General features: G+C 45.9%; 2 protein-coding genes across 2 annotated transcripts; one reads left to right on the plus strand and one right to left on the minus strand.

The window, feature by feature from the left end:
- The first annotated feature begins 1,283 nt into the window (after nt 1-1,283).
- LOC118095587 (extracellular calcium-sensing receptor-like) lies at nt 1,284-11,156 on the plus strand. Its single transcript, XM_088654811.1, is given in 6 exon segments — nt 1,284-1,541; nt 3,142-3,323; nt 3,325-3,952; nt 5,507-5,734; nt 9,473-9,596; nt 10,243-11,156. Coding segments are annotated over 6 exon segments (2,334 nt in total).
- Nucleotides 11,157-12,345: 1,189 nt separating this feature from the next.
- On the minus strand, nt 12,346-19,412 carry LOC118095588 (snaclec convulxin subunit beta-like). Its single transcript, XM_088655040.1, has 6 exons — nt 19,269-19,412; nt 18,623-18,691; nt 17,434-17,543; nt 16,420-16,539; nt 14,379-14,505; nt 12,346-12,873 (listed from the first exon to the last, which is right to left on the minus strand). The coding sequence occupies exons 1-6, from the start codon at nt 19,333-19,335 to the stop codon at nt 12,806-12,808; spliced, it is 561 nt and encodes a 186-aa protein (XP_088511166.1). The 5' UTR covers nt 19,336-19,412; the 3' UTR covers nt 12,346-12,805.
- Between the last annotated feature and the right edge of the window lie 3,697 nt (nt 19,413-23,109).

The raw sequence follows: 23,109 nt of genomic DNA on the forward strand, positions 1-23,109 counted from the left end.
TTTTCATAGCCAAGGGAGTTGCTAGTTTATTTCCCTCTTTCTGGTCCTGCTCGCTAGCTAACACGATGTGAAATATGACTAATATTTGCCGTCAACCAAGAATCGGAGCAAAGAAAGACCTCCGTGTTACAGAGGGCCGCCTTCTTTGGATGTCACATCTATTTTCCGCAAGAGGTCAATACGGAAGGTCTGCTTGCGGATCCATGAACACCCTCTTCCTAGGACTCCCATTTTTCATGCTGGTGGTCCGCACTGATGGGTGCCAGTGTCAGTTGCCAGCCCTCAGGATGGAGGCCTTTGAGAGAAGGGGAGACATCCTCATTGGAGGGCTTTTCCCACTGCATCACCAAACATCAGGCGATGCTGTGGCCATCACCTTCATGATGCCACCTAAGCCCACCTACTGTCACATGTCAATGTGGCACCAACAGCCCCTCCAGAAGGATCTATCTTATACTGCTGGAACTGTCAACGGAAGACGTCCCTCGAGGTAAATCTGGGGTGTCTGAGCTGCTTTGGAGCAGGGTGGGCAGACAATTCTCTTTTTCTCTTCTGCCTAAGGAGGGCTCATTCACCCACACAAGCATGCATGTCACCTGGAGCCTCTCCGACCAAGTCTGTGATGGTGTAGCGGTTAAGTGTGGGACTAGGATCTGGGAGAGGTTTGGGTTCGAATCTGGAGCCTCACCAGACTGGCAATTCATTGGGGGCATGTTCTGTGACATGTTCTTGACCTCATAATAGTGCATTACTGGTGATTTAGCAGCCTTCACCAGACTCTTTTTGGTGACTGTTAAAATTTTACAAGCCTACCCAGATATTTAGAATGCTGGTCTCTCTCTCTCTCTCTCTCTCTCTCTCTCTCTCTCTCTCTCTCTCTCTCTCTCTCTCTCTGTTTTGTAAAACCAGTAAAATCTGGATTTAATTGCTTTTACTAATAACAGAAAACAATAGAAAATTGCTTCAGTTTATTTTTTAATATAATTTTAAATAGAAGGTGTGTGTGCGCGCGCACACGCACGTGTTTATACTCTGCTCACACTCACTGGTATCTGTGTTCGGTAGCTAGTAGCCACCAATCATCAGAACCCATTGAAGACACATTAATTTACCATTCATGTCCATTAGCTATTGACTGAACAACATCTGAGGCAGGTCTATCTCAGTTGGCAGCTGGTGCAATAATCTGTGCAGTCTGAAGACTGCGTTCTTATTGGAACCCCCTGCATTTTCTCCTCCTTTTCCACAGCTTGGTGTTTTGGTTTTACAAGTTCATCCAAACCATGGTCTTTGCCATCGAAGAGATTAACCAGGATTCAAGCCTATTGCCCAACATCACTCTCGGCTTCCAGATCTTCGATTCTTGCCAGATTCTTTCAAGAGCCCTTTTGGGTGCCACACAGTTTATTGCGGGTGGTCAAAACCCCACCCCCAACTTTCACTGCGGCCACACCCCGCCTCAAGCTGGTCTTATAGGAGAGGCAGGCATAACCGAATCCAGGACGATAGCTAGGTGGCTGGATCTCTATAAATACCCCCAGGTAGGAGTGCTGTGGGGTTGTAAGCTCCTCTGAGGCAGGAGCTGTCCTTTTGCACTTTGCAAAATGCCAGAGCCCACAAGGATAAAAGCGATTTCACACCGGATATCTGTGGGTTTCACATAGGTCAAGGTAAAGGGACCCCTGGCCATTAGGTCTAGTCGTGACTGACCCTGGGGTTGCGGCGCTCATCTCGCATTATTGGCCGAGGGAGCCAGCGTACAGCTTCCAGGTCATGTGGTCAGCATGACAAAGCTGCTTCTGGCGAACCAGAGCAGTACATGGAAACACCGTTTACCTTCCCGCTGTAGCAGTACCTATTTATCTACTTGCACTTTGACGTGCTTTCAAACTGCTAGGTTGGCAGGAGCTGGGATTGAGCAACCGTTGCGGGGATTCGAACCGCCGACCATCTGATCGGCAAGCCCTAGGCCCAGTGGTTTAACCCACAGCGCCACCCGCGTCCCATGTTTCACATAAGTTGCGGCAAAGGAGCAAATAGCATTGTGAGACTTTTAAAAGAGTAACCGATTTTTTTTGTGGCGTGTGCTTTTATGGACTTAGATGCAATAGATCAGGCACCCCCAAACTGTAGCCCTCCAGATGTTTTGACCTACAACTCCCATGATCCCTAGCTAACAGGACCCGTGGTCGAGGAAGATGGGAATTGTAATCCAAAACATCTGGAGGGCCGAAGTTTGGGGGTGCCCGCAATAGATGAAGTGGATAACTTAATGCTTTAGACTGGCGTAACCCCTGCAGATGTGAGCCTAATCTGAAATGTGAAAGATTTTCTGAGTTTGTTTCGAAGGCATGTGGATACAAGACTTAACACCTGTACATGTATTTGCTTTGGAAAACAGCACCTTATGTTTGGTAATTGTTTTTTTTTAATTTACAATAATTACAATTTGTTTGTTTGTTTGTTTAAAAAAAAGAAGCAAACGAAATTGATTTGAGCAGTCCATCAAAGTTTTCGCTGTAATAAAACCGGTTAGTCTTTTAAGGGTGTTGCAATTTTGGCAGATGCTTGTAGTTGCATGGAAGGGCCAGTAGAGGGCAATGTGGTTGCATGGATTGAGTGGGAGCATTATTGTACAGTACAGTACCTGTATTTATTAGCCTGTGGCTGGGAGCCGTTTACTGTGAATTTATTATTTCCATGAAAAATGCCTTATATGATAATATAAGGCTAGGCCTTATGCTGTATCTAGGTACACCTACTTGCATTACTGTCTCTCCTTTCACCCTTCCAACAATTTCTGCATCCTAGAGACTTTTCTGTTCTTCCAAGCGATGTCAGTTCCATTTATTTTGAAGTCTAAATGATATAGGTTTATAAGATGCTGTGTTCAGTGATTCTCTGACTGAGCGCAATGTCAGAGAAAATAAAACAGCAACATTAAGAAAGCCATTGCCTCAGATATTCACATACACGCAAGTCCCACAGTTCGGATATCCGAATCAGATGTTTGTGTACCGAGGCGAGGGTGCAAGTCCCTCGTTCAAATAACCGAAGGTTCGTCTGACAAATGTCTGCATATAGGGGGACCCACATGCGTTTTTGTTTAACAGACAGTCGGTTTTCTCCTCTTGCGCCCAGATTAGTTACTTTGCCACGGGCCCGGTGGCTGACGACGGCTCTCAGTTCCGCTCTTTCTTCCGCACCATCCCCAGCAACAGGCTGCAGGCCCTTGGCCTGGCTCGGCTGGTGACCCACTTTGCCTGGACGTGGGTTGGCCTGCTCACGACGGACTCCGAATACGGGAAGCAAGGCATCGAGATTGCGGGAGGAGATTGTCCGGAACGGGGCGTGCGTTGCCTTTTCGGAGCTGCTCGACAAACCACCGGGCGTGGGCAACGTCGAGAGAGTCGCCAGAGAGGTTGCAGGATCCAAGAGCCAGGTCATTGTCACCTTCTGCGGGTCCGAGGCCCAGCCTCTGCTGCTCCTGCTGCACAGCCAGGGGGTGACGGAGAAGGTGTGGCTCTGCTCCGAAGCCATGAGCCACATCACCTTCTACAGGAACCAGCAGGCCTTGCTGATGCTCAGCGGCTCGCTGGCCATGTCCGCTCGCAAGCAGCCAGTCCCCGGCCTGAGGGACTTCATAGTCCGGCTCCACCCTTCCACTTCGCCAGAAGACATCTTCATCCAGGAGTTCTGGGGCGAAGTCTTCCATTGCTGGTGGGACACGAGCTCTGAGGAAGGAGGAAACAATACCAGTCACTCCTGCACAGGGAAGGAGAACTTGGGGGACGGCAAGAACGCCTTTGTCAGCATGATGGGGTTCGGCTTGACCTTCAACATTCACAACGCGGTCTATGCCATCGCCCACGCCCTGCACGACATGGCGCAAGAGGAGCCAAGGGGCCTGAAGAGGACCAAAGGAGGAGTTCCTGAGATCGAGCCCTGGAAGGTAATATCTGACTCCAATCGTACGTTGACTTTTAAAAAGGATTGGACAAATTCGTGTTGGAGAAGGCTATGGAGGTGGAAATGCTTCTGAATACCAGCTGAAAGAAACTCACAGGAGGAATGCTCTTGTGCTCAGGTCCCGGCTTGAGAGTTTGCAGCAGGATCTAGCTTGCCACTGTGAGAACAGGATGCTGAAATAGATGGGCCATTGGCCTGATCCATCAAGCTCTTCTTAATGTTCTTACATTGAAATGCTTTGGGGGGGGGAGTTACTAGAATGGGTGCAGCCTAAGATGGCTACCTCCAGATGTTGTTCTTCTTTATCAGATTCTCCCCCCCAAAAAAAGAGCAGAGAGGGTTAATAGCTGAAAAAGCAGCTCAGAATCCAGCATATGTTCTCCTTTTACAGAAGAGACACGGCAAGTCCTTCCTTCGTCCTCTTATGGGTTTTCAGCAACACCGTATATCCTTCCCGAGCACAAACCGGGCAAGATGGAACACACGGTGTGAAATCTCCTCATAACACTGAAGACAATCGTGGTAGAATAGATAGATAGAGGCCAGTCAATATCACCCAGCAAACTTAACGGTTTAGTGAGGATTTGAACCTGGCTGTTGAGCACTCTTAACCACTGCTGGGGCTACAGTTCCCAGTCAGCACAACCAACAGTGATAAATTATGGGATCTGTAGTCCAACAGCACCTGGAGGGTATCTCACTTGCTACCGCTGTTTTAGGAGATTCACACTGGTGCTGGTTCAGAGGATACTAAGGTACAGTGGTTCTCAAACTTAATCCGTTCCGGAAGTCTGTTCCAAAACCAAAGCGTTCCAGAACCAAGGCGTGCTTTACCATAGAAAGTAACGCAAAACGGATTACTCCATTCCAGACTTTTAAAAACAACCCTTAAAACAGCAATTTAACATGAATTTTACTGTCTAACGAGACCATTGCTCCATAAAATGAAAGCAATAAACAATGTACTGCAGTCACACAATCAATCGATCAATCAGTAGCTGAACTGGGTTCCACACAGTCACAAAAACAAAAAAAAGAGCCGCAAAAACAAAAAAACCACAAACTAAATAGCAAAAACAGACAGACCTCAGCGTCACACTCAAAACGGAAGTGTGGCACTCAAATCGGAAGCAAAACGCTCAAAACGGAGCACATTCGGCTTCCGAAAAATGTTCGCAAAATGGAACACTTACTTCTGGGTTTGCAGTGTTTGGGTTCCAAGTTGTTCAAGTACCAAGGCGTTTGAGAACCAAGGTACCACTGTATTTCGTTGCCAGTAACTAACCACACGACTTGTTAACCAGTCTAGGGCAGCATGTACATTCCCTTTAAAACTCAGGCGCCTGGAACCTTTGGCCTTCCAGGTGTTGCTGTACTACAACTCCCATCTGGCCCAGCAAGTCTGGGGCGATAGGAGCTGCAGTTCAGCAACATCTGGAGGTCCACTGGTTCCTTGCATGCCCTTAACTCATACGATGTGTATTTACATAGAGCACAAAACTGATGCCTGCCCCTTTCCTCCCTGCCTTGCTTCCAGTTGCTTCACTACTTGAGGAAAGTCCGTTTCAAGAACAAGGTGGGCGAGGAAGTCTCCTTTGACCAGCACGGTGACCCCCCTGCCCTCTTTGATGTCCTCAACACGCGCTTCCCTTCCATGAAGCAATTCCAAGCTGTGCCAGTGGGGCAGATTGCGTTCAGCCCCTCACAAGGCGAGGAACTGAAGGTGGATGACAGCGCCATCATGTGGACAGGAGGGAATACGCAGGTAGGACAGATTTTATCCTCCAAGGCAGGGGCGGGGGGGCGGGGGACACTTGGCCCTCTAGATCAGGGGTCAGCAAACTTTTTCAGCAGGGGGCCGGTCCACTGTCCCTCAGACCTTGTGGGGGGCCGGACTATATTTTTTTGGGGGAAATGAATGAATTCCTATGCCCCACAAATAACCCAGAGATGCATTTTAAATAAAAGGACACGTTCTACTCATGTAAAAACACCAGGCAGTCCCCACAAATAACCCAGAGATGCATTTTAAATAAAAGGACACATTCTACTCATGTAAAAACATGCTGATTCTCGGATCGTCCATGGGCTGGATTTAGAAGGCGATTGGGCCGCATCCGGCCCCTGGGCCTTAGTTTGGGGAACCCTGCTCTAGATGCTGCTAACTTCCTGGCCATTGGGCATGCTTCCTAAGGCTGGTGAGAGTTGTAGTTCAACAGCATCTGGAGGAAGGACCAAATGCTCACCACTGTGAAATAACACTTGCAATGTGAAAGGAACTGTGGATGTAAACAGAATTTTATGGACAAATAGAGGACAATATGATATGCAGTGGAAAGCAGTTATCGGTGGACTCCATGGAGGCGGGGAAGGAAGTCCGAGAATTCAGAGAATTCTACACTTTTGGGGGATTCCAATGTATGTGTGAATATAAAATTAAATTGCAAAACCAATACAAATTTATTTTTTAAAAAAATGTTCACCGTTGTTCCTCAAAGGGCACATATCTATCCTGCATATGTAGATACGCAGAGGAAGAGGTGGTTGTTGTTTTAAGCCGCTTATTCACTCTTCCCCAGGGGAGAGTTCCTGTGTGAGGACTGGATGTGGCAAGGCACATGAGGGACAGGCCGTGGCTTAGTTGCAGAGCATCTGCTTTGCGTGCAGAAGTTCCCAGGTTCAATTCCCGGCATCTCCAGATAGGCCTGTCCAAAACCCAGAAGAGACACTGTCAGTCAGTATAGACAATACCTGTACTGAACTAGGTGGGCATATTGTTTGGCTTAGGAAAGGCAGCTTCCTGTGTTTGTGTGCCCTGAGGTACATCTTGTGGTCAAGCCTGTCCAGGAGATTTCTTTAGAATGCAGCTCCTAGGAAACTGAGGTCTTTGCTACAGCTGTCCTGTGGAGTACAGTGTATCCTGCTCTTAAAAAACTAAAAGCAGGAAACAAAGAGAAAAATAATAAACCAGAGAGGGTTGAGGAGGGTCCTGAGTTTTCTCACTCAGGGCCTCTGGGCAGCATCCTGAGCAAGTTTGCAGACGACACCAAATTGGGAGGGGTGGCTAATACCCCAGAGGACAGGATCATACTTCGAAATGACAACAGATTAGACAACTGGGCCATAGCAAACAAGATGAATTTTAACAGGGAGAAATGTAAAGTACTAAACTTGGGGGGAAAAATATGAAAGGCACAAATACAGGATGGGTGACACCTGGCTTGAGAGCACTACATGTGAAAAGGATCTAGGAGCCTTGGTAGACCACAAACTTGACATGAGTCAACAGTGTGATGCAGCAGCTAAAAAAGCCAATGCAATTCTGGGCTGTATCAATAGGAGTGTAGCATCTAGATCAAGGCAAGTAATAGTACCACTGTATTCTGCTCTGGTCAGACCTCACCTGGATACTGTGTCCAGTTCTGGGCACCACAGTTCAAGAAGGATACTGACAAGCTGGAATGTGTTCAGAGGAGGGCATCCAAAATGGTCAAAGGCCTGGAAACTATGCCTTATGAGGAACGGCTTAGGGAGCTGGGTATGTTTAGCCTGGAGAAGAGAAGGTTTAGGGGTGATATGATAGCCATGTTCAAATATATAAAAGGATATCATATAGAGGAGGGAGAAAGGTTGTTTTCTGCTGCTCTAGAGAAGCGGACACAGAGCAATGGATTCAAGCTACAAGAAAGAAGATTCCACCTAAACATTAGGAAGAACTTCCTGACAGTAAGAGCTGTTAGGCAGTGGAATTTGCTGCCAAGGAGTGTGGTGGAGTCTCCTTCTTTGGAGGTCTTTAAGTGGAGGCTTGATGGCCACCTGTCAGGAATGCTTTGATGGTGTTTCCTGCTTGGCAGGGGATTGGACTGGATGGCCCTTGTGGTCTCTTCCAACTCTATGATTCTATGATCCCGATTTTGATCTGCAGGATGCTGGAGGGTATGTATTTGGCTCCTTCACCAAACGTTATCCACACCTGCCCTCTTTCAGTGGGCAGGAGCACCAGCCATAGGCCCAGTTCCCACCTGGAGGCAACTGCAGACCCTCCAAGTGTCCCTTTTTTCCAGGGACGTCCCTGATTTAGAGAAGCCATCTCAGTTTCTGATTTGCTCCCAGAATATCTCACTTTTCCTTAGGTCATTGGTTGGCAAACTAAGGCCCATGGGCCGAATCAGGCCCAATTGCCTTCTAGATTCGGCCCACAGATGGTCCAGGAATCCAGGTAGCCGGCATAGCGCACGTGTGATGGTTTTTGCTACTCAGCCAGGCTTGAGGGTCAGTGAGGCGGGCGGCTGCTCGAGACAAACCCCTTCTCCGTCTGTCGTGCATGCGCAGCAATCTTTTCTTCCAGGGTGGCGGGTGGGCAAGAGGGGAAAGGAGCCACAGTTCGGATTTCTACCATGGAGCTGCCGGCCACTGGCCTCAGGAAGGGCAGTTGGAGCCGCAGGGGCTCGGAGGTGCCTCAGGAACAATGCCCGCCGGTGTCTGTGGGGACGGTGCTCCCCACCATAGGAAGCGGGGAGCGCCTGGACGGCTGCACTCCAAAGCAGTTCTGCGCTCTACTGGGGAGGCCGTTCGTTAGCTACATGGTGTGAGCCATGGAAAGGTAAATAGCCGCCGCCGCCTCGTCTTCCCTCACGTGGGGAAAAGAACATCTTCGCTTGAGTGGCACCAGCCTGACTTAGCGTGGCCAACGGCTTTTCCCTTCACCCACGCATGCACACATGCTCTCCAGGGCTGACAGGAATAGTGCGCTCACCTCAGCCCCCCCACCCCCACCATACCTTATGAGAGGAATAATAACTGCCAACGTGTAAAACGCAAAGGAAGCAACGTGGATATATGACGGAAAATACCCACCCCAAATCACATTTGGGCAACATTGGGGTTGGTCCCAATAAGGTTTTTTCCCCCCAAAAAATGTGTGTCATAATCATAATTACTTACTTATTTGCTTATTATTTGATTTGAAAATCTGTAAGTTATATGATTTGTAATTTTATGTGTATTGATTTGAATTTCAATGAAGTTTAATTATTTTTTTAAAAAAATCATGGTAACATGTAGTCCGCTGCCCCCGCCCCCCACAAGGTCTGATTGACAGTGGACCGGCCCCCTGCTGAAAAAGTTTGCTGACCCCCGCCTTAGGATGTCCCTATTTTCATTGGAGAAATGTTGGTGGGTATGGAAATCCTGCATAGTGAAGTTCTTTTAATGTTTTGTTGTATTTTTATATATGTTGGAAGCTGCCCAGAGTGGCTGGGGCAACCCAGTAAGATGCGTGCGGTATAAATAGCAAGATAAAAAATAATGGAACGAGCCGTCCCTATTTTCATCGGAGAAATGTTGGAGGGTTATTATGAGCCTTTTCCCTATAGACGTGGTATTTTAAAACAGAGTGTGCTTTGCCATTCATGATCATTTTAATTGGCACAATGCAGGTAAGCATTGGCATTGCGATGAGAAATATTAAGTCAGGCAAATCTTCCTCTCCTCTCTTATTTAGGTCCCTGTCTCAGTCTGTACACCGAGTTGCCCCATGGGCCACCACAAAACCCAGCGCTCAGATATGGCTACTTGTTGCTTTGAATGTGTGCCGTGTGCAAGCGGGGAAATTTCAAACCAGACCGGTGCGTGGAATGCCCACTAAACTCACAAAATACTCTTTTAAAGCCATCTTGGCATCACATCACATGTTGGAAGGAAGGAAGGAAGGAAGGAAGGAAGGAAGGAAGGAAGGAAGGAAGGAAGGAAGGAAGGAAGGAAGGAAGGAAGGAAGGAAGGAAGGAAGGTTGACATAACATATAGCTTGGCCCTAAACTAGGGGCTGTTCCCATATCTTGTAGCTGAGAATTCCCAAAATTAATGACATGTTCCATCCCATAAATAAGTCTTTCTCTTTTGTCTGTGTTGACTCTTCTGCCAATCAATTGTTCGGGGTCAACCCAAGTTTAGTATTTTGGGGAGGGGGATATATTTCTAACCCATTTGCCCTACACCACAGTTCCAGACGCACTTGAATTACGCTTTGAGCCTGTACCAGTGATATACGCTGTGTACACCCAGAGACTCCCTTGTTTAGTGTAGCTTTAGGGTTTTCATAGTGTTAGACACAGGCTGCAGGGCAAAAGCTAGTGAGGTCAAATAGAAGCTAAACCAAGGATTATGAAGGGCACCTCTGAAAGCTTTACTGCCTTTCTTTTGCGGGGGAAGGGAAGGGAATTGCTTGCTGCAGTACAGTGATGAGATGCTCTCCGAATCCCTCTCTGCTTCTAGATTCTTCCGCCTGCTCAAGGTGCCCCGAAGACCAGTGGCCTGATGCAGGGCAGACACAATGTGTACCCAAGAGGGAGCTTTTTCTCCATTTCCACGAGCCTCTGGGGGCCGGTCTGGCCAGTGCCTCCATCTGCGGCTCCCTCTTGCCCGTCTTGATCCTCGGACTCTTCGTCATTCACCGGGGGACCCCTCTGGTCCGGGCCAACAGCCGGGAGCTCAGCTACCTCCTGCTGGCGGGGCTGGTGCTCAGTTTCCTCTGCTGCCTGCCGTTCCTCGGGCGGCCCACGCCTCGGTCCTGCTTGTGGCGCCAAGCTGCCTTTGGGCTGACCTTTGCCCTCTGCCTCTCCTGCATCCTGGCCAAGACGGCGATGGTGGTGGCAGCCTTCCGGGCCACCAGCCCCGGCGGCCCCGCGAAGCTGTGGCTCGCTTCCAGGACGCCCCGTGCCGTGGTCCTGCTGGGCTGCCTGCCCCAGCTTCTGCTGTGCGCCACGTGGCTGGCCACCTCGCCTCCCTCCCCTGGGAGAGATGCTCACTCCATCCCTCGCGCCATATCCCTCTTCTGCGACGAAGGCTCTCCCAGTGCATTCTGGGGCATGCTGGCTTACCTGAGCCTGCTGGCGGCGCTTAGCTTAGCCGGGGCCTTCCTGGCGCGGAATCTCCCTGATGCCTTCAATGAGGCCTGGCTCATCTGTTTCAGCTTGTTGGGGTGCCTTGGGGTGTGGCTGGCCTTCGTCCCCGCTTACCTCACTTCAAGAGCATGGTACACAGCTGCCACAGAGGCCTTCGCCATCCTAGCCTCCAGCTCAGCCTTGCTCTGCGGGATGTTTTTCCCCAAGTGCCGCATCTTGTTGTGGCACCCCGAGCTGAACACCAGGAGGTTCCTCATGAGAAGGGAAACGCACGCCAGCGCCTAACGTGACCTTAAGCGCGAGCGGGAAAAGACTCTAGGGATGCCGAGTTTTGCCCGCGAATGTTTCTCCCTCATTCTCAAGATTCACCTGTTGGTATCTGAAGAGGTCGGTGAAACAAGTCCGGCTCGAGAAGATGCAAGCTGGATTAATCAAACACTCAGTTTTCCCATTCTGGAAAATGGGGGTAGAAGTGATCTTCTTCACGGTGTTACTGCAAGGATGAAGTTCACAGCAAATGATAATAAAAAAAAGATGCATAAAAGATGAGCTGTGGGAGACATCCCCAGAAATCTACATTTAATATTTAATATTTTCATTTGGGGAGATGGGGTTGGAGCATGGGTAGGCAAACTAAGGCCCGGGTGCCGGATTTGGCCAAATCACCTTCTAAATCCGACCTGCGGATGATCCAGGAATCAGTGTGTTTTTACATGAGTAGAATGTGTCCTTTTATTTAAAATGCATCTCTGGGTTATTTGTGGGGGCTGCCTAGTGTTTTTACATAGGTAGGATGTATCTGAAGTGTGTATCTGAAGAAGTGTGCATGCACATGAAAGCTCATACCAAAATATAAACTTAGTTGGTCTTTAAGGTGCTACTGAAGGAATTTTCTTATAGGTAGGATGTGTCCTTTTATTTAAAATGCATCTCTGGGTTATTTGTGGGGCATAGGAATTCGTTTTCCAAAATATAGTCCGGCCCCCCCACAAGGTCTGAGGAACAGTGGACCGGCCCCCTGCTGAAAAAGTTTGCTGACCCCTGGGTTGGAGGGAGCTCAAACTTGTCATAAAACAAGTAAAACTATAATTCAAAGCCTACCTTTCTCCCTTATAAATGGGTTCATGTCGAGATTGCCTTCAGGGACTGGGGAACAGTCCTGAGGAACACGACATCGCTGTGGTCTACCCCTATCTGTGGGAGATATTTCGCTAGTTCTGTCCTCTAGCACCTAAATGCCTGACTTTTGCAACAGATACAAATATTTATTTTTTGTGTTTTAACATTTTGTATTGTCTGATCGTTACTGTTGTGATTATCAAGTTTGTGGGGAGTTTAATCTGGATTTCATTTTGTTGGTTGTGATGTCATAGTTTTGCGTGATAAAAAATTACTGTGCTTTTTAATTATTTTGGTTAGCCCCCTCAGACTTTTTTTTTTTAAAGTACGAGAGATAAATTTAATAAAACAGTCAAGCCGTTCAGCCGTGCCCTCTTTTTAATATTTGCTCCAAATCATTTCAGAAAACATGCACGTACATTATCGGTCCATCCTGCAAATGAGAAATAAATAGTGTAGCTGCTTCCCATATAATTTCCTGGATTTCCCCTTGTTCCATCGACAGATCATGGAACATTCTCACAAACAGTATTCAAAAGAGGCACACAGTACACTCATTGCTGGACTGTTTCACTTCAGAATGCAAGTGGGGCAACACATTTCTGAAGGCTCCTTACAAGTCAAAAATTCTCTACGGGTCAGAAGCATTTTCCTAACTCTGTGAAACTCAAAAGTTCACTATTCGGTTGGCTATGATCTGAGACACCCATCTGCTCCAGAACAATTTCAGCTACCGGAATAATAGTCGCTAAGCAAAGGCACACAATAGCTTCTTAAAACCAAATGCAATTCTCCTTTATCTCTGGGGCGCATCCTCAATACAGAAGGTATTTGCAGACGTACATGTGTCGAGAACTCTTAGGTGCAGCGATCCAGTAGATACCTAAAAGAAAGGTGAGGCAGCTGAAAAGGGGGACCAAGAAATCTGAGTGGCAGCATATATGACATCAGGTGTGGGGCAGGTGTACACAGTTGGGGGAAATGACCTCCTTGGGTCAAGTTTGACCTGTGGGCCAGAGGTTATCCAAACCTGATTTCCATTATCTCAGTGGCTGAGCATCTTCTCTGCATGCACAAGGCCCCGGGTGCAATCCTTAGCATCTCCAGATGGGGCTGGGAAACACTCCTGCCTGGAGCCCTAGAGAGTCGCTGCCAGTCAGTGCGGAGCCCCACTCATAATAATAATAATTTTATTAATTATACCCTGCCCATCTGGTTGGGTTTCCCCAGCCACTCTGGGCGGATCCCAACAGAAACTAAAAACAGAATAAAACTTCAAACATTAAAAACGTCCCTAAACAGGGCTGCCTTCAGATGTCTTCTAAAAGTCAGATAGTTGTTCATTTCCTTGGCATCTGGTGGGAGCGTGTTCCACAGGGCGAGCGAAACTACCGAGAAGGCCCTCTGCCTGGTTCCCTGTAACCTCACTTCTCGCACGGAGGAAACTGCCAGAAGGCCCTCAGAGCTGGACCTCAGTGTCCGGGCTGAACAATGGGGATGGAGACGCTCCTTCAGGTATACTGGGCCCGAGGCCGGTTAGGACTTTAAAGGTCAGCACCAACACTTTGAACTGTGCTCGGAAATGTATTTAAACTTAAACTCAGTTTAAGGCAGCTTCCTAGGTTCATTTCAGTGGTGCACTGTGTTGCATTTTATTTTGTGGTACATCACCTAGACAGCATCTTAAAAAGCAGAGACATCACCTTGCCTACAAAGGTCCGTATAGTTAAAGCTATGGTTTTCCCAGCAGTGATGTATGGAAGTGAGAGCTGGACCATAAAGAAGGCTGATCGCCGAAGAATTGATGCTTTTGAATTATGGTGCTGGAGGAGACTCTTGAGAGTCCCATGGACTGCAAGAAGATCAAACCTATCCATTCTTAAGGAAATCAGCCCTGAGTGCTCACTAGAAGGACAGATCGTGAAGCTGAGGCTCCAGTACTTTGGCCACCTCATGAGAAGAGAAGAATCCTTGGGAAAGACCCTGATGTTGGGAAGGAGAAGGGGACAACAGAGGATAAGATGGTTGGACAGTGTTCTCGAAGCTACCAACATGAGTCTGACCAAACTGCAGGAGGCAGTTCAAGACAGGAGTGCCTGGCGTGCTCTGGTCCATGGGGTCACGAAGAGTCGGACACGACTAAATGACTAAACAACAACAACAACACCCTGCAACTCTTGTGTTGAGGGGCAGCATAAAGACTGCTATAAATACATAATACAAGAATCGTACAGTGGCAAACCTCACCCCTGTTTTGCTTTCAAAGGTCAATCTTTCTTTCCACCACCAAATTCCATTATTTCCTTGCAACAGTGGAAGTTGGTTGTCTGATATGGGCTGAGTGAACTCAAGGTGTGCACCTGGCTATGCCTACCCCTGCCCCCAAACCTTTATCTTTTGATCTGTCAACTGCCAGTGCCATGGATATCCGAGGGTTGCTCGATCCTAAAGGCTGCCCAAATTTCTCATACTGCCACGTTGCGTTATCGGTCCATCTCCAGGGCACTGCTGGATCCTACGGAACAAACAGTGAAAAGAAGGAGAGAATTAGCATTAAGAACCAGGAGAGGCTACTGCTTGAGAAACTCTTGAAACACTCCTACACCTACAGAGGTAAGACCCGTTGAGTTAAATCGAACTTACTCCCAGGTAATTGGGCCTCACACGTCAGTCCTTCACCCCTTTTCCTGGCAGTAAGTCCCATCGAACTCAGTTGGAATTACTCTAGATTATGTGGGATGTAAACAGGTGCAGTCAAGTCACAACAGTTCCTAGAGTGTCCAAATGGAGGACCACATGGAGGAACACCTGACCAGGTCAGTTTCCTGTTCCTCCACACATGCAAATGAGATGGGAAAAGTGCCAGATAAATTCACTGGCCAGTAGCCATTTTTTTCCTCTCTTGGACCACACACTTCGAGCAAGCAACATCTTAGTGAGGAGACTCGAGAGGAAATGGAGTCTCACTTCATATAAGTGAACTTCACATGTATATACTACTTTTATCTAAGCTAGTCTACCTCTTGAGTTGTGCTGTATCTCAAGAAGCTTGTAAGTAAACTCCTTTTATACTTTTAAAAGAGCACTGTCGTGTCTTTTCTTTTAAGAGGGATAAAGGGGAAAATCCAGGAAATATTCTTTATTCTAGAGGTTTAAGCAAACCTGTGTAACCGTTTTCTGCTGTGCATTGAAAGGGAATGTTACTCTGCTAAGTTTGGAGCTTGTTAACACAAGCTGGGAGAGGATATATTTAATAATATTTCCTCATCCACATTCCTGAACATTCCCACAGATTAGAATATGTGACTGCAGCGGCAAGAATGTTAATTTCCCATAAATGGAAAGAAGAAGTCCTGGAAGAAGAATGGATACAAAAATGTACAGAATATGCAGATATGGCGAAACTTACTGGAAAAGGAAATCAAGATAGCAAACTCTTTTATAAAAGAATGGAAATGGTTTATTGAATATTTACAAATAAACTGTAAACAGCCAAGAACATTGGCAGGACTATTTTAAGAACCTGCAGTTTTATAAGAGTATACATTTAAAGCAGATGAATAAATGATTAAGTTAATTTGGACTATGCAGAAAATATAAAAAAAATTAATTTAAGGAACGGCAGAAAGAGGGGGAAGTAAGTCAAGTTTTGAAATGATTGTAAAATTATTGAGATGTATAAAAATGAAAAACATAAATAACTTTTTAAAGAAAGAAAAATTACTCTAGAATAGACACGTGGAATATTGGTGTTATGTACTGAGCTGAATCCTAGAACAATAGGATCCAGAATCAGCAGTCTGATTGGTCCGCAGGAGCCACCCAATCCAACTCCAGGTGGAAGTGAATCAGCAACCTGATTGGCCTGCAGGAGCAGCCAATCAGGCTGCTGGCAGAAGTCAACCCACAACCTGATTGGCCCACAGGTGTAGCCCCGAAGTAGCCAATCATGCAAGGCCCATTGTGTAAATAATGTATATAAGCAGATGTTTTGGGGAAAAGAGCTATTCTTCTCTTCTTCTCCTTTGATGACTATGAGCTGAATAAAGAGCATGAAATTCACTCTTGACTCTGAGTATATTTCAACTGGACTCTTTAAAGTCACAAGAAGTGAGGTGGGAACATCAGGGTCATATACAGGAAGTTATCTATATATGCCTTTCCGAATAGCTTTTAAAATTTTCCCGCTCATCTGCCCCTAGTATACGACTCACCTGAAGAAAACCTTTGATGCGTTTTCTCACTCCCAATCAGGTGCCCTCCAGAACACCCTTCACCTACCACCACCACCCAGATGTGTTGGCCAAAGTCAAAATGGAGTTCCCTCAATATCTATCAAAGGGCCAGAAATGCTGAGGCAGGTAAGTCTGCCACCAGCACTTCCCGTGGTGTAATAAACTGTGGATCCTGCCCACTCTCTTGTTCTTACATCAGTTCCCTCTGCGCCAATCCAGTAACGCGTTCGTTGCCCCATCAAGTGAAAGATGAAGCGTTGCTCATCGTCGCTATGAACAGAGGCTAGATGGGTACCGAATCTTTCACAGTTCTCCTGGTTTGAAATAAGAAGAGTAGCATTGGTGGGACTGCAGTCTCTTTCCAGAGCATGAAAAGCTTTTAAAAAAATCACAGTTTTCTAATCTTGTGATGTGGTTTCTCTAACCAAATAATCTGTACAAAGGTCCATATGTATTATCTTTGTGTGGTAATATTTGTTGTTTGTAATGTTTAATGGAAATAATGGGGGTGAAATCCACAAATTAGGAGAAAGCATGCCTAATAATGCATCTGTTGGTGAAAAATAACATAAAACGCATTAGATGTGGGGAAATACCTAACAAAAATGTATTTTTCAGGCAAAATTGCATACAAAAAGGTGGTTTTATATTTTGTTTTTGTACTGTTGATTTTGTTCCGCCCTGAGACCTCCAGGTATAGGGAGGTATATAAATTCACCAAATAATTAAATTAAATAAATATTAGGAGAAATTTGCACCACGGTGCTGATGAATTTTCACGAGGATTTAAATTTTCGTGAGTTTTCATGAATTTAAAAAAGTAACACAAATTGATACAGACTGTGCCTGGGAAAATGATAAACTTATAGAAAGTGAAACTGACAGGTTTGCTAATCCATTATTATTATTTATCATCATCATCATCAACAACAACAACAACAACTTATTAGTTTTCTTGCAAATGCAAACATTAAAATAATCACAAAACAAAGCATAGAAAAATCTAAAACATGTCCACATTTTTAAAAGGCAGGATGATTATTATTATTATTATTATTATTATTATTATTATTATTATTATTAAAATATCCCATCCACAAAAAATTAGGATCACATATGTTTGGATCTAATCTATCCACAGGTGTTTGAAGATTCTTACACACACACACACACACACACACACACACACACACACACACACACTGTACCTTAACTGTACTCCAGTCGTGAGTTTCGCCTGTGACTGGTAGGTAACAAGCATCTTTGTATTGAAACCAGGCATTGGCACAGCATCCCTGAGTGCAAGGACAAAAGAGTCCTGGAAAGGAAGCAAGCAGTTTTCTATGAGAGGACAGGACAAGGGCAGAGCATCTGCTTTGCATACAGAAAGTCCCAGCTTCAGTCCCCGGCATCTCCAGGTAGGGATGGGAATTTCCCCTGTCTGAAAGCCCTGGAGAGCTACTGCCAGTCAGTGCAGACAGCACTGAGCTAGATAGACCCGTGGGCTGACTCAGCAAGACTCATTTCAAGGGGTGAAACTTGATTTATGCAAATTTCTTCCTTGAGGGGGGGACCCAGGTGGCGCTGTGGTTAAACCACTGAGCCTAGGGCTTGCTGATCAGAAGGTCGGCGGTTCGAATCCCTGTGACAGGGTGAGCTCCCGTTGCTTGGTACCAGCTCCTGCCAACCTAGCAGTTCGAAAGCACGTCAAAATGCAAGTAGATAAATAGGAACCACTACAGCGGGAAGGTAAACGGCGTTTCCATGTGCTGCTCTGGTTTGCCAGAAGCGGCTTTGTCATGCTGGCCACATTACCTGGAAGCTATACGCCGGCTCCCTCGGCCAATAATGCAAGATGAGCGCGCAACCCCAGAATCGGTCACGACTGGACCTAGTGGTCAGGGGTCCCTTTACCTTTACCTTCCTTGAGGGATCTTTTAAAAGGGTGGGAGAGAGAGAGAGAGAGAGAGTGAGACTTGGCAAAAGACTGTTGACAGCTGACATCTTTCTGGTGGTGCGTCTCCCTCCATGGGAACTAAGAAAGTGAGGCAATGAGCAGATTAATTTATTCCTCCAGGGTACAGTGGAACCTTGGTTTTCAAACATTTCGGCTCCCAAACGCCGAAAATCCGGAAGTAAGTGTTCCAGTTTTCGAACACTTTTCGGAAGCCGAACGTCCAGTGCAGTTGTCGGCTATTGTTTCCGGGGTACCTGAGCCAAATGGAAGCCGTGCCTTGGTTTTTGAATGTTGCGGAAGTCGAACGGCCTTCCGGAATGGATTACGTTCGAGATCCAAAGTACCATTGTATATGGATCCTGGGCAGATGCATGAACACACTAACCCTCGATTCTGGCCCTAACAACTTATTGACTCACAGCAAAATGATACACACAGACCTGGCCTCTCTGTAGATCTGCCGTCGTCTTCATCACTGCTTTCAACTCTTTCCAGGGAGCCTCCAGAACCTTAGCAGAAAACATCTATTTTCTTTTTTTTGTTATAGTAATTTTTAAAAAAATCATGCAGAAAAAAGAAGAGTAACATACTGTATTGGGTTGTATCTACTGTTCGCCCTATTCAGAGAAGCCCCACTGGGTGGCATGCAATACTAGTGCTACTCAGAGTTGACCCACTGAAGTTAACGGACATGACTAACTTAGATTTTCTATGGGTCTCCTCTGAGTCAGACTTAATTGAATACAACCCATTAAAACTGGTGGGCATGGCTGTCGGGTGCATGAATTTTGGTGCTCGACTCCAAGTGGGACTTAGTTGGATACAACCCACAGCCATTAACCCACAAGGATAAAGAAGAGATTTAACTCTCGTTTTAAAGTATGCAATATGGTACCTCGTCATCACCAAACTTCTTATTTCATCATCATTATTCTTATTTTATTATTATTATCATTAATAATAATATGAGGCAAGCTCACCAAGGACTAGCAACTGAGGAGTGGGGCACAACAGAAGATGCTTTGCCTACCATCCCGGAAAACAGCCCCGGAGCCATCTCTGCTTGTCCTTTCCTGATAGCCTTACCTGCCACCATGGTGCCTGCAATCACCAGAGCAATGGGCAGGAGAACTTGGGCAGACCAAGGCACCATCTCTGATGAGGAGGATTTGGGAACGTGGAAGCTCTGCTATGGAGGCAAACGGTGCTGAAAAAGACGAAACTACTGTACTTCCAAACAAACCCCAACCTCTATCATTTAAAGCACCCCCTGCCCCCAAAATACCGGGCGGGGTGCTGGGAGTTGTAGCTCTGCGAGGAGCAAACTGCAGTCCCGGAATTCTTTGGGGAAAGCCGTGACTGTAAAAGTGGTATAAATGTCTGATAATGTATGGTGTAGATGGTGACCTGAGGCTCCAATACTTTGGCCACCTTATGAGAAGAGAAGACTCCCTGGAAAAGACCCTGATGTTGGGAAAGGTTGAGGGTACTAGGAGAAGGGGACGACAGAGGACGAGATGGTTGGACAGTGTTCTCGAAGCTACAAACATGAGTTTGACCAAGCTGCAGGAGGCAGTGGAAGACAGAAGTGCCTGGCGTGCTCTGGTCCATGGGGTCACGAAGAGTCAGACACGACTAAATGACTAAACAACAAGAAGATTGTGACCTAAGTTGAGGTGAGGTCTCCTGCAGGGTCCTCCAGCTGAGAAAACTCCCTTTCCCTCCTTTTATGCCACCATAAGAGCTAGTGCTAGTATGAATGGTTTTTGTTTTGTTTTTAAGTGTGACTGGGCTGATCTGCCTTGAAGAACTGTGTGATAATAAGCGGGAACCCATTGCTTATTTATTTCATTTAACAACAACAACTCTGCTCTTCCTTGAAGGAGCTGGGGACAGGGAACCTGTCGACCTCTTCACAACAACCTTATGTGGTCACTTCAGATGGAAAAGAAAAGGATGGGTAAGTGGCCCAAGGCCCTTTGCGGTTCAGAAAGGATTTGAAGCAAGTCTTCCTAAACCTAGCCTGACACTCGCGGTACATCACACCCAACTGAAGAATGCTTCACCTGCTGAATTTCTGCCCTGGGGCACAGCTGTTAATAGAGCCCCGGCAGAATGATTAAGAATCTGGTGCAGTTCTGAGCCAAGGCTTTCGCCCAGAATTACATTTCCACGCTGCGGAAGGATTTCGCCTGTTTAGCAAACCCTCCAACATTTCACAGAGAATATTAGGGACACCCCAGTTTCAGGACCTCACAGAGCTACAATTCTCATAGTGGTTTAATCTATCCCTTTTTCCGGGGAATTCTGAAAACTGTAGGCGGGAAGGGGGCATAGCTGCCAAGTTATCCCTTTTTTAAAGGGATTTTCCCTTATGCTGAATAGGCTTCCTCGCGAGAAAAGGGAAAACTTGGCAGCTAGGGAAGGGGGTTCTCCTAGCAACTCTCAGCACCCTTAATAAACTACAGTTCCCAGGATGCTTTGGGGGAAGCCATGACTGTGTCATAATGCTTTAAATGTATAGCTTGGATGTGGCCACTAGTCACCCACCATATGAATTTGCCCAAATGTATCTATAAGTATCAATTAGCACATTACATGCAAATTAAAATTAGCACCTGCAGTTTTGTGTCATGGCCCTGCGTCCCAAGACCTTTAAAGAGGTACAAAAGCTCATGGCACCCCACCCCGAGACGCATGCCGTATACGGTACCTTCCACTCGGTAGCTGGATGGTTTTCCAGGGAACAGCCTCTCTGCTGAGTTGCATTTATACACTAGGAGCAGCTGTGTTTGCTATGCCACTGATACAGAACAGCAGCATTAAAAGAAATGGGAAATTGAGCACTGCCCAATTTCAGGGGCCCTTTGTTGTTGCTTTTCCACCCAGTATCAGGTAACACGGCGGATAAACTAGTTGAATGGATTGTGGACATCAAGCATGAAGCATGTTCTGTAAATACATTTACGACCTTCTCCTTCCCGACGGACCCACTCAGGTGTTAAGATTGGCAGAAGATAGCAGACCCTCAAAGTGGACCGAAAGTTTAAGATAATCACATTTTCTTATTTTATGTAAACAGCAAGTAGGAAATCAGAAGTTCCTCTTTTGTATTGTTTGCTAATGTTTGTTTGTTTTTTCTTTGCTTTCTTTCTTTTATTTTTATTTCCCCTCACTTTATTTTTCTTGTCCCTTTCTTTTCTCCTTTGTTTTGTACTTTTGTAGATGCAATTTTACTGAATTATGGGAAAATCTCGATTAAAACATCTTATTAAAAAAGAAAGTGGTTATTATTGTAATTCATAAATGGAACGAAATAGATAAATAAACATAGCAAATGCATAATAGATATAAATTGGCCCAAGTCCGCCTTCCCTGATCTCAATGTTGTGAAAAGCCGGGGTGGGGGGGCTAATAATAATAATAATAATAATAATAATAATAATTTATTTATTTATTTATACCCTGCCAATCTGTCTGGGTTTCCCCAGCCACTCTGAGCTGCTTCCAACAGAGCATGAAAAACACAATAAAACATCAAACATTAAAAACTTCCCTGTACAGCGCTGCCTTCAGATGTCTTCTAAAAGTCAGATAGTTGTTTATTTCTTTGACATCTGATGGGAGGGCGTTCCACAGAGCAGGTGCCACTACCGAGAAGGCCCTCTGCCTAGTTCCTTGTAACCTCACTTCTCACAGTGAGGGAACCGCCAGAAGGCCCTCGGAGCTGGACCTCAGTGTTAGGATAGAGGACAGGGCGAGGTGAGGACAGACTGAGGTTGATGGGGCAGTGCCCAATTTCCCCACCTCCACTAAGGAGGACCTCTGATTGGGTGTGTGAGAAACCTATGGCCCGCTAGATGTTCCTGAGCCACAACTCCCCTCATCCCAGGCCATTGGCCATGCTTGCTGGGGCTGATGGGAGTTGTAGTTCGGCAGCACCTGTCGAGCCAAAGGTGTCCCCACACCTGCCTTTGATGAAAGGTTTTGGCAAAGGGAAGTCTCTCTTGGTTGAAAACAGCTTGGAAATCTGACCCTGACCTGACCTGATCTGATGGAAGATTACATAAAACACTAAGCAAATAATGAAATCTGCTAATGGAAAAAAAATGTTGTTTGTGATCAGGCTTTGTTCCTGCGTTCTAGACCTTGTAATTGGAAGCAGGGGCAGAGCAGGAGAAATTATTTATGGGACGTCAGGGAGTGGCAAGGAACCACCTTTCTTTCTCCTGTCCGAGGGTGGGGCAAGCATGAAAGTCAGGCATGGGTTGGGAGGTGAGGCAGAATCACAATTACAAGACAAGTTTCTACATGAGAACTAGCCCTTTTGAATTTATATTCAGTGAAACGTTAAGAAGCAGAATAAGATTGTACCCCCTCAGTGTGTTTATCTACAGATGAAACTCGGAATATTAGAATATCGTGGAAAAGTGTATTGATTTCAGTAATGCAACTTATTATTTATTATTTTTCTTTTAATTTTTACAAATGCTTTCTTTTGGAAATTCCACAGTAATAAAACAAATAGTTACAATAATACAAAAATAAACACCGCTATTACATTTCATTAATTACATTCCATTTATAATTGACCCGCCTAACGACAAATAATTACAATTACAACAAATAAAGGCTTGGCATATCTTGCTTTGCATGTCATGCATCTATCTCCTATATCGGTTTCACCTTTTAAGTTGCATTACTGAAATAAATCACTTTTCGACAATATTCTAATTTTCCGAGTTTTACCTGTACCTAACAAAACCCCCCTAGAAGAACCGTTTATAATATCTATAACAAGCGAGAAAGGAAAGTTTGGAATTTTTGACATCTGTTGATATAATATGGCTTTGGCGATACAGTTGTTTGTATAAACTGTGTGGAAATGAAAATGCAATATAATTTAGACCAGGGGTCCCCAAACTAA

Source organism: Zootoca vivipara, chromosome 12, assembly GCF_965207765.1.
Source record: "Zootoca vivipara chromosome 12, rZooViv2.hap1.1, whole genome shotgun sequence".
NCBI classification, from domain to species: domain Eukaryota; kingdom Metazoa; phylum Chordata; class Lepidosauria; order Squamata; family Lacertidae; genus Zootoca; species Zootoca vivipara.

What these genes read in the sequence shown, in the direction of transcription:
- LOC118095588 (XM_088655040.1), bottom strand. Translation starts at nt 19,335, where the DNA reads ATGGTGCCTTGGTCTGCCCAAGTTCTCCTGCCCATTGCTCTGGTGATT. An exon ending in ACGACTGGAGTACAGTTAAG is followed by an intron (nt 16,540 to 17,433) that starts GTACAGTGTGTG and finishes ATTTCAAACCAG; the next exon opens with GAGAACTGTGAAAGATTCGG. An exon ending in TTGGCGCAGAGGGAACTGAT is followed by an intron (nt 14,506 to 16,419) that starts GTAAGAACAAGA and finishes TTTGTTCCGTAG; the next exon opens with GATCCAGCAGTGCCCTGGAG.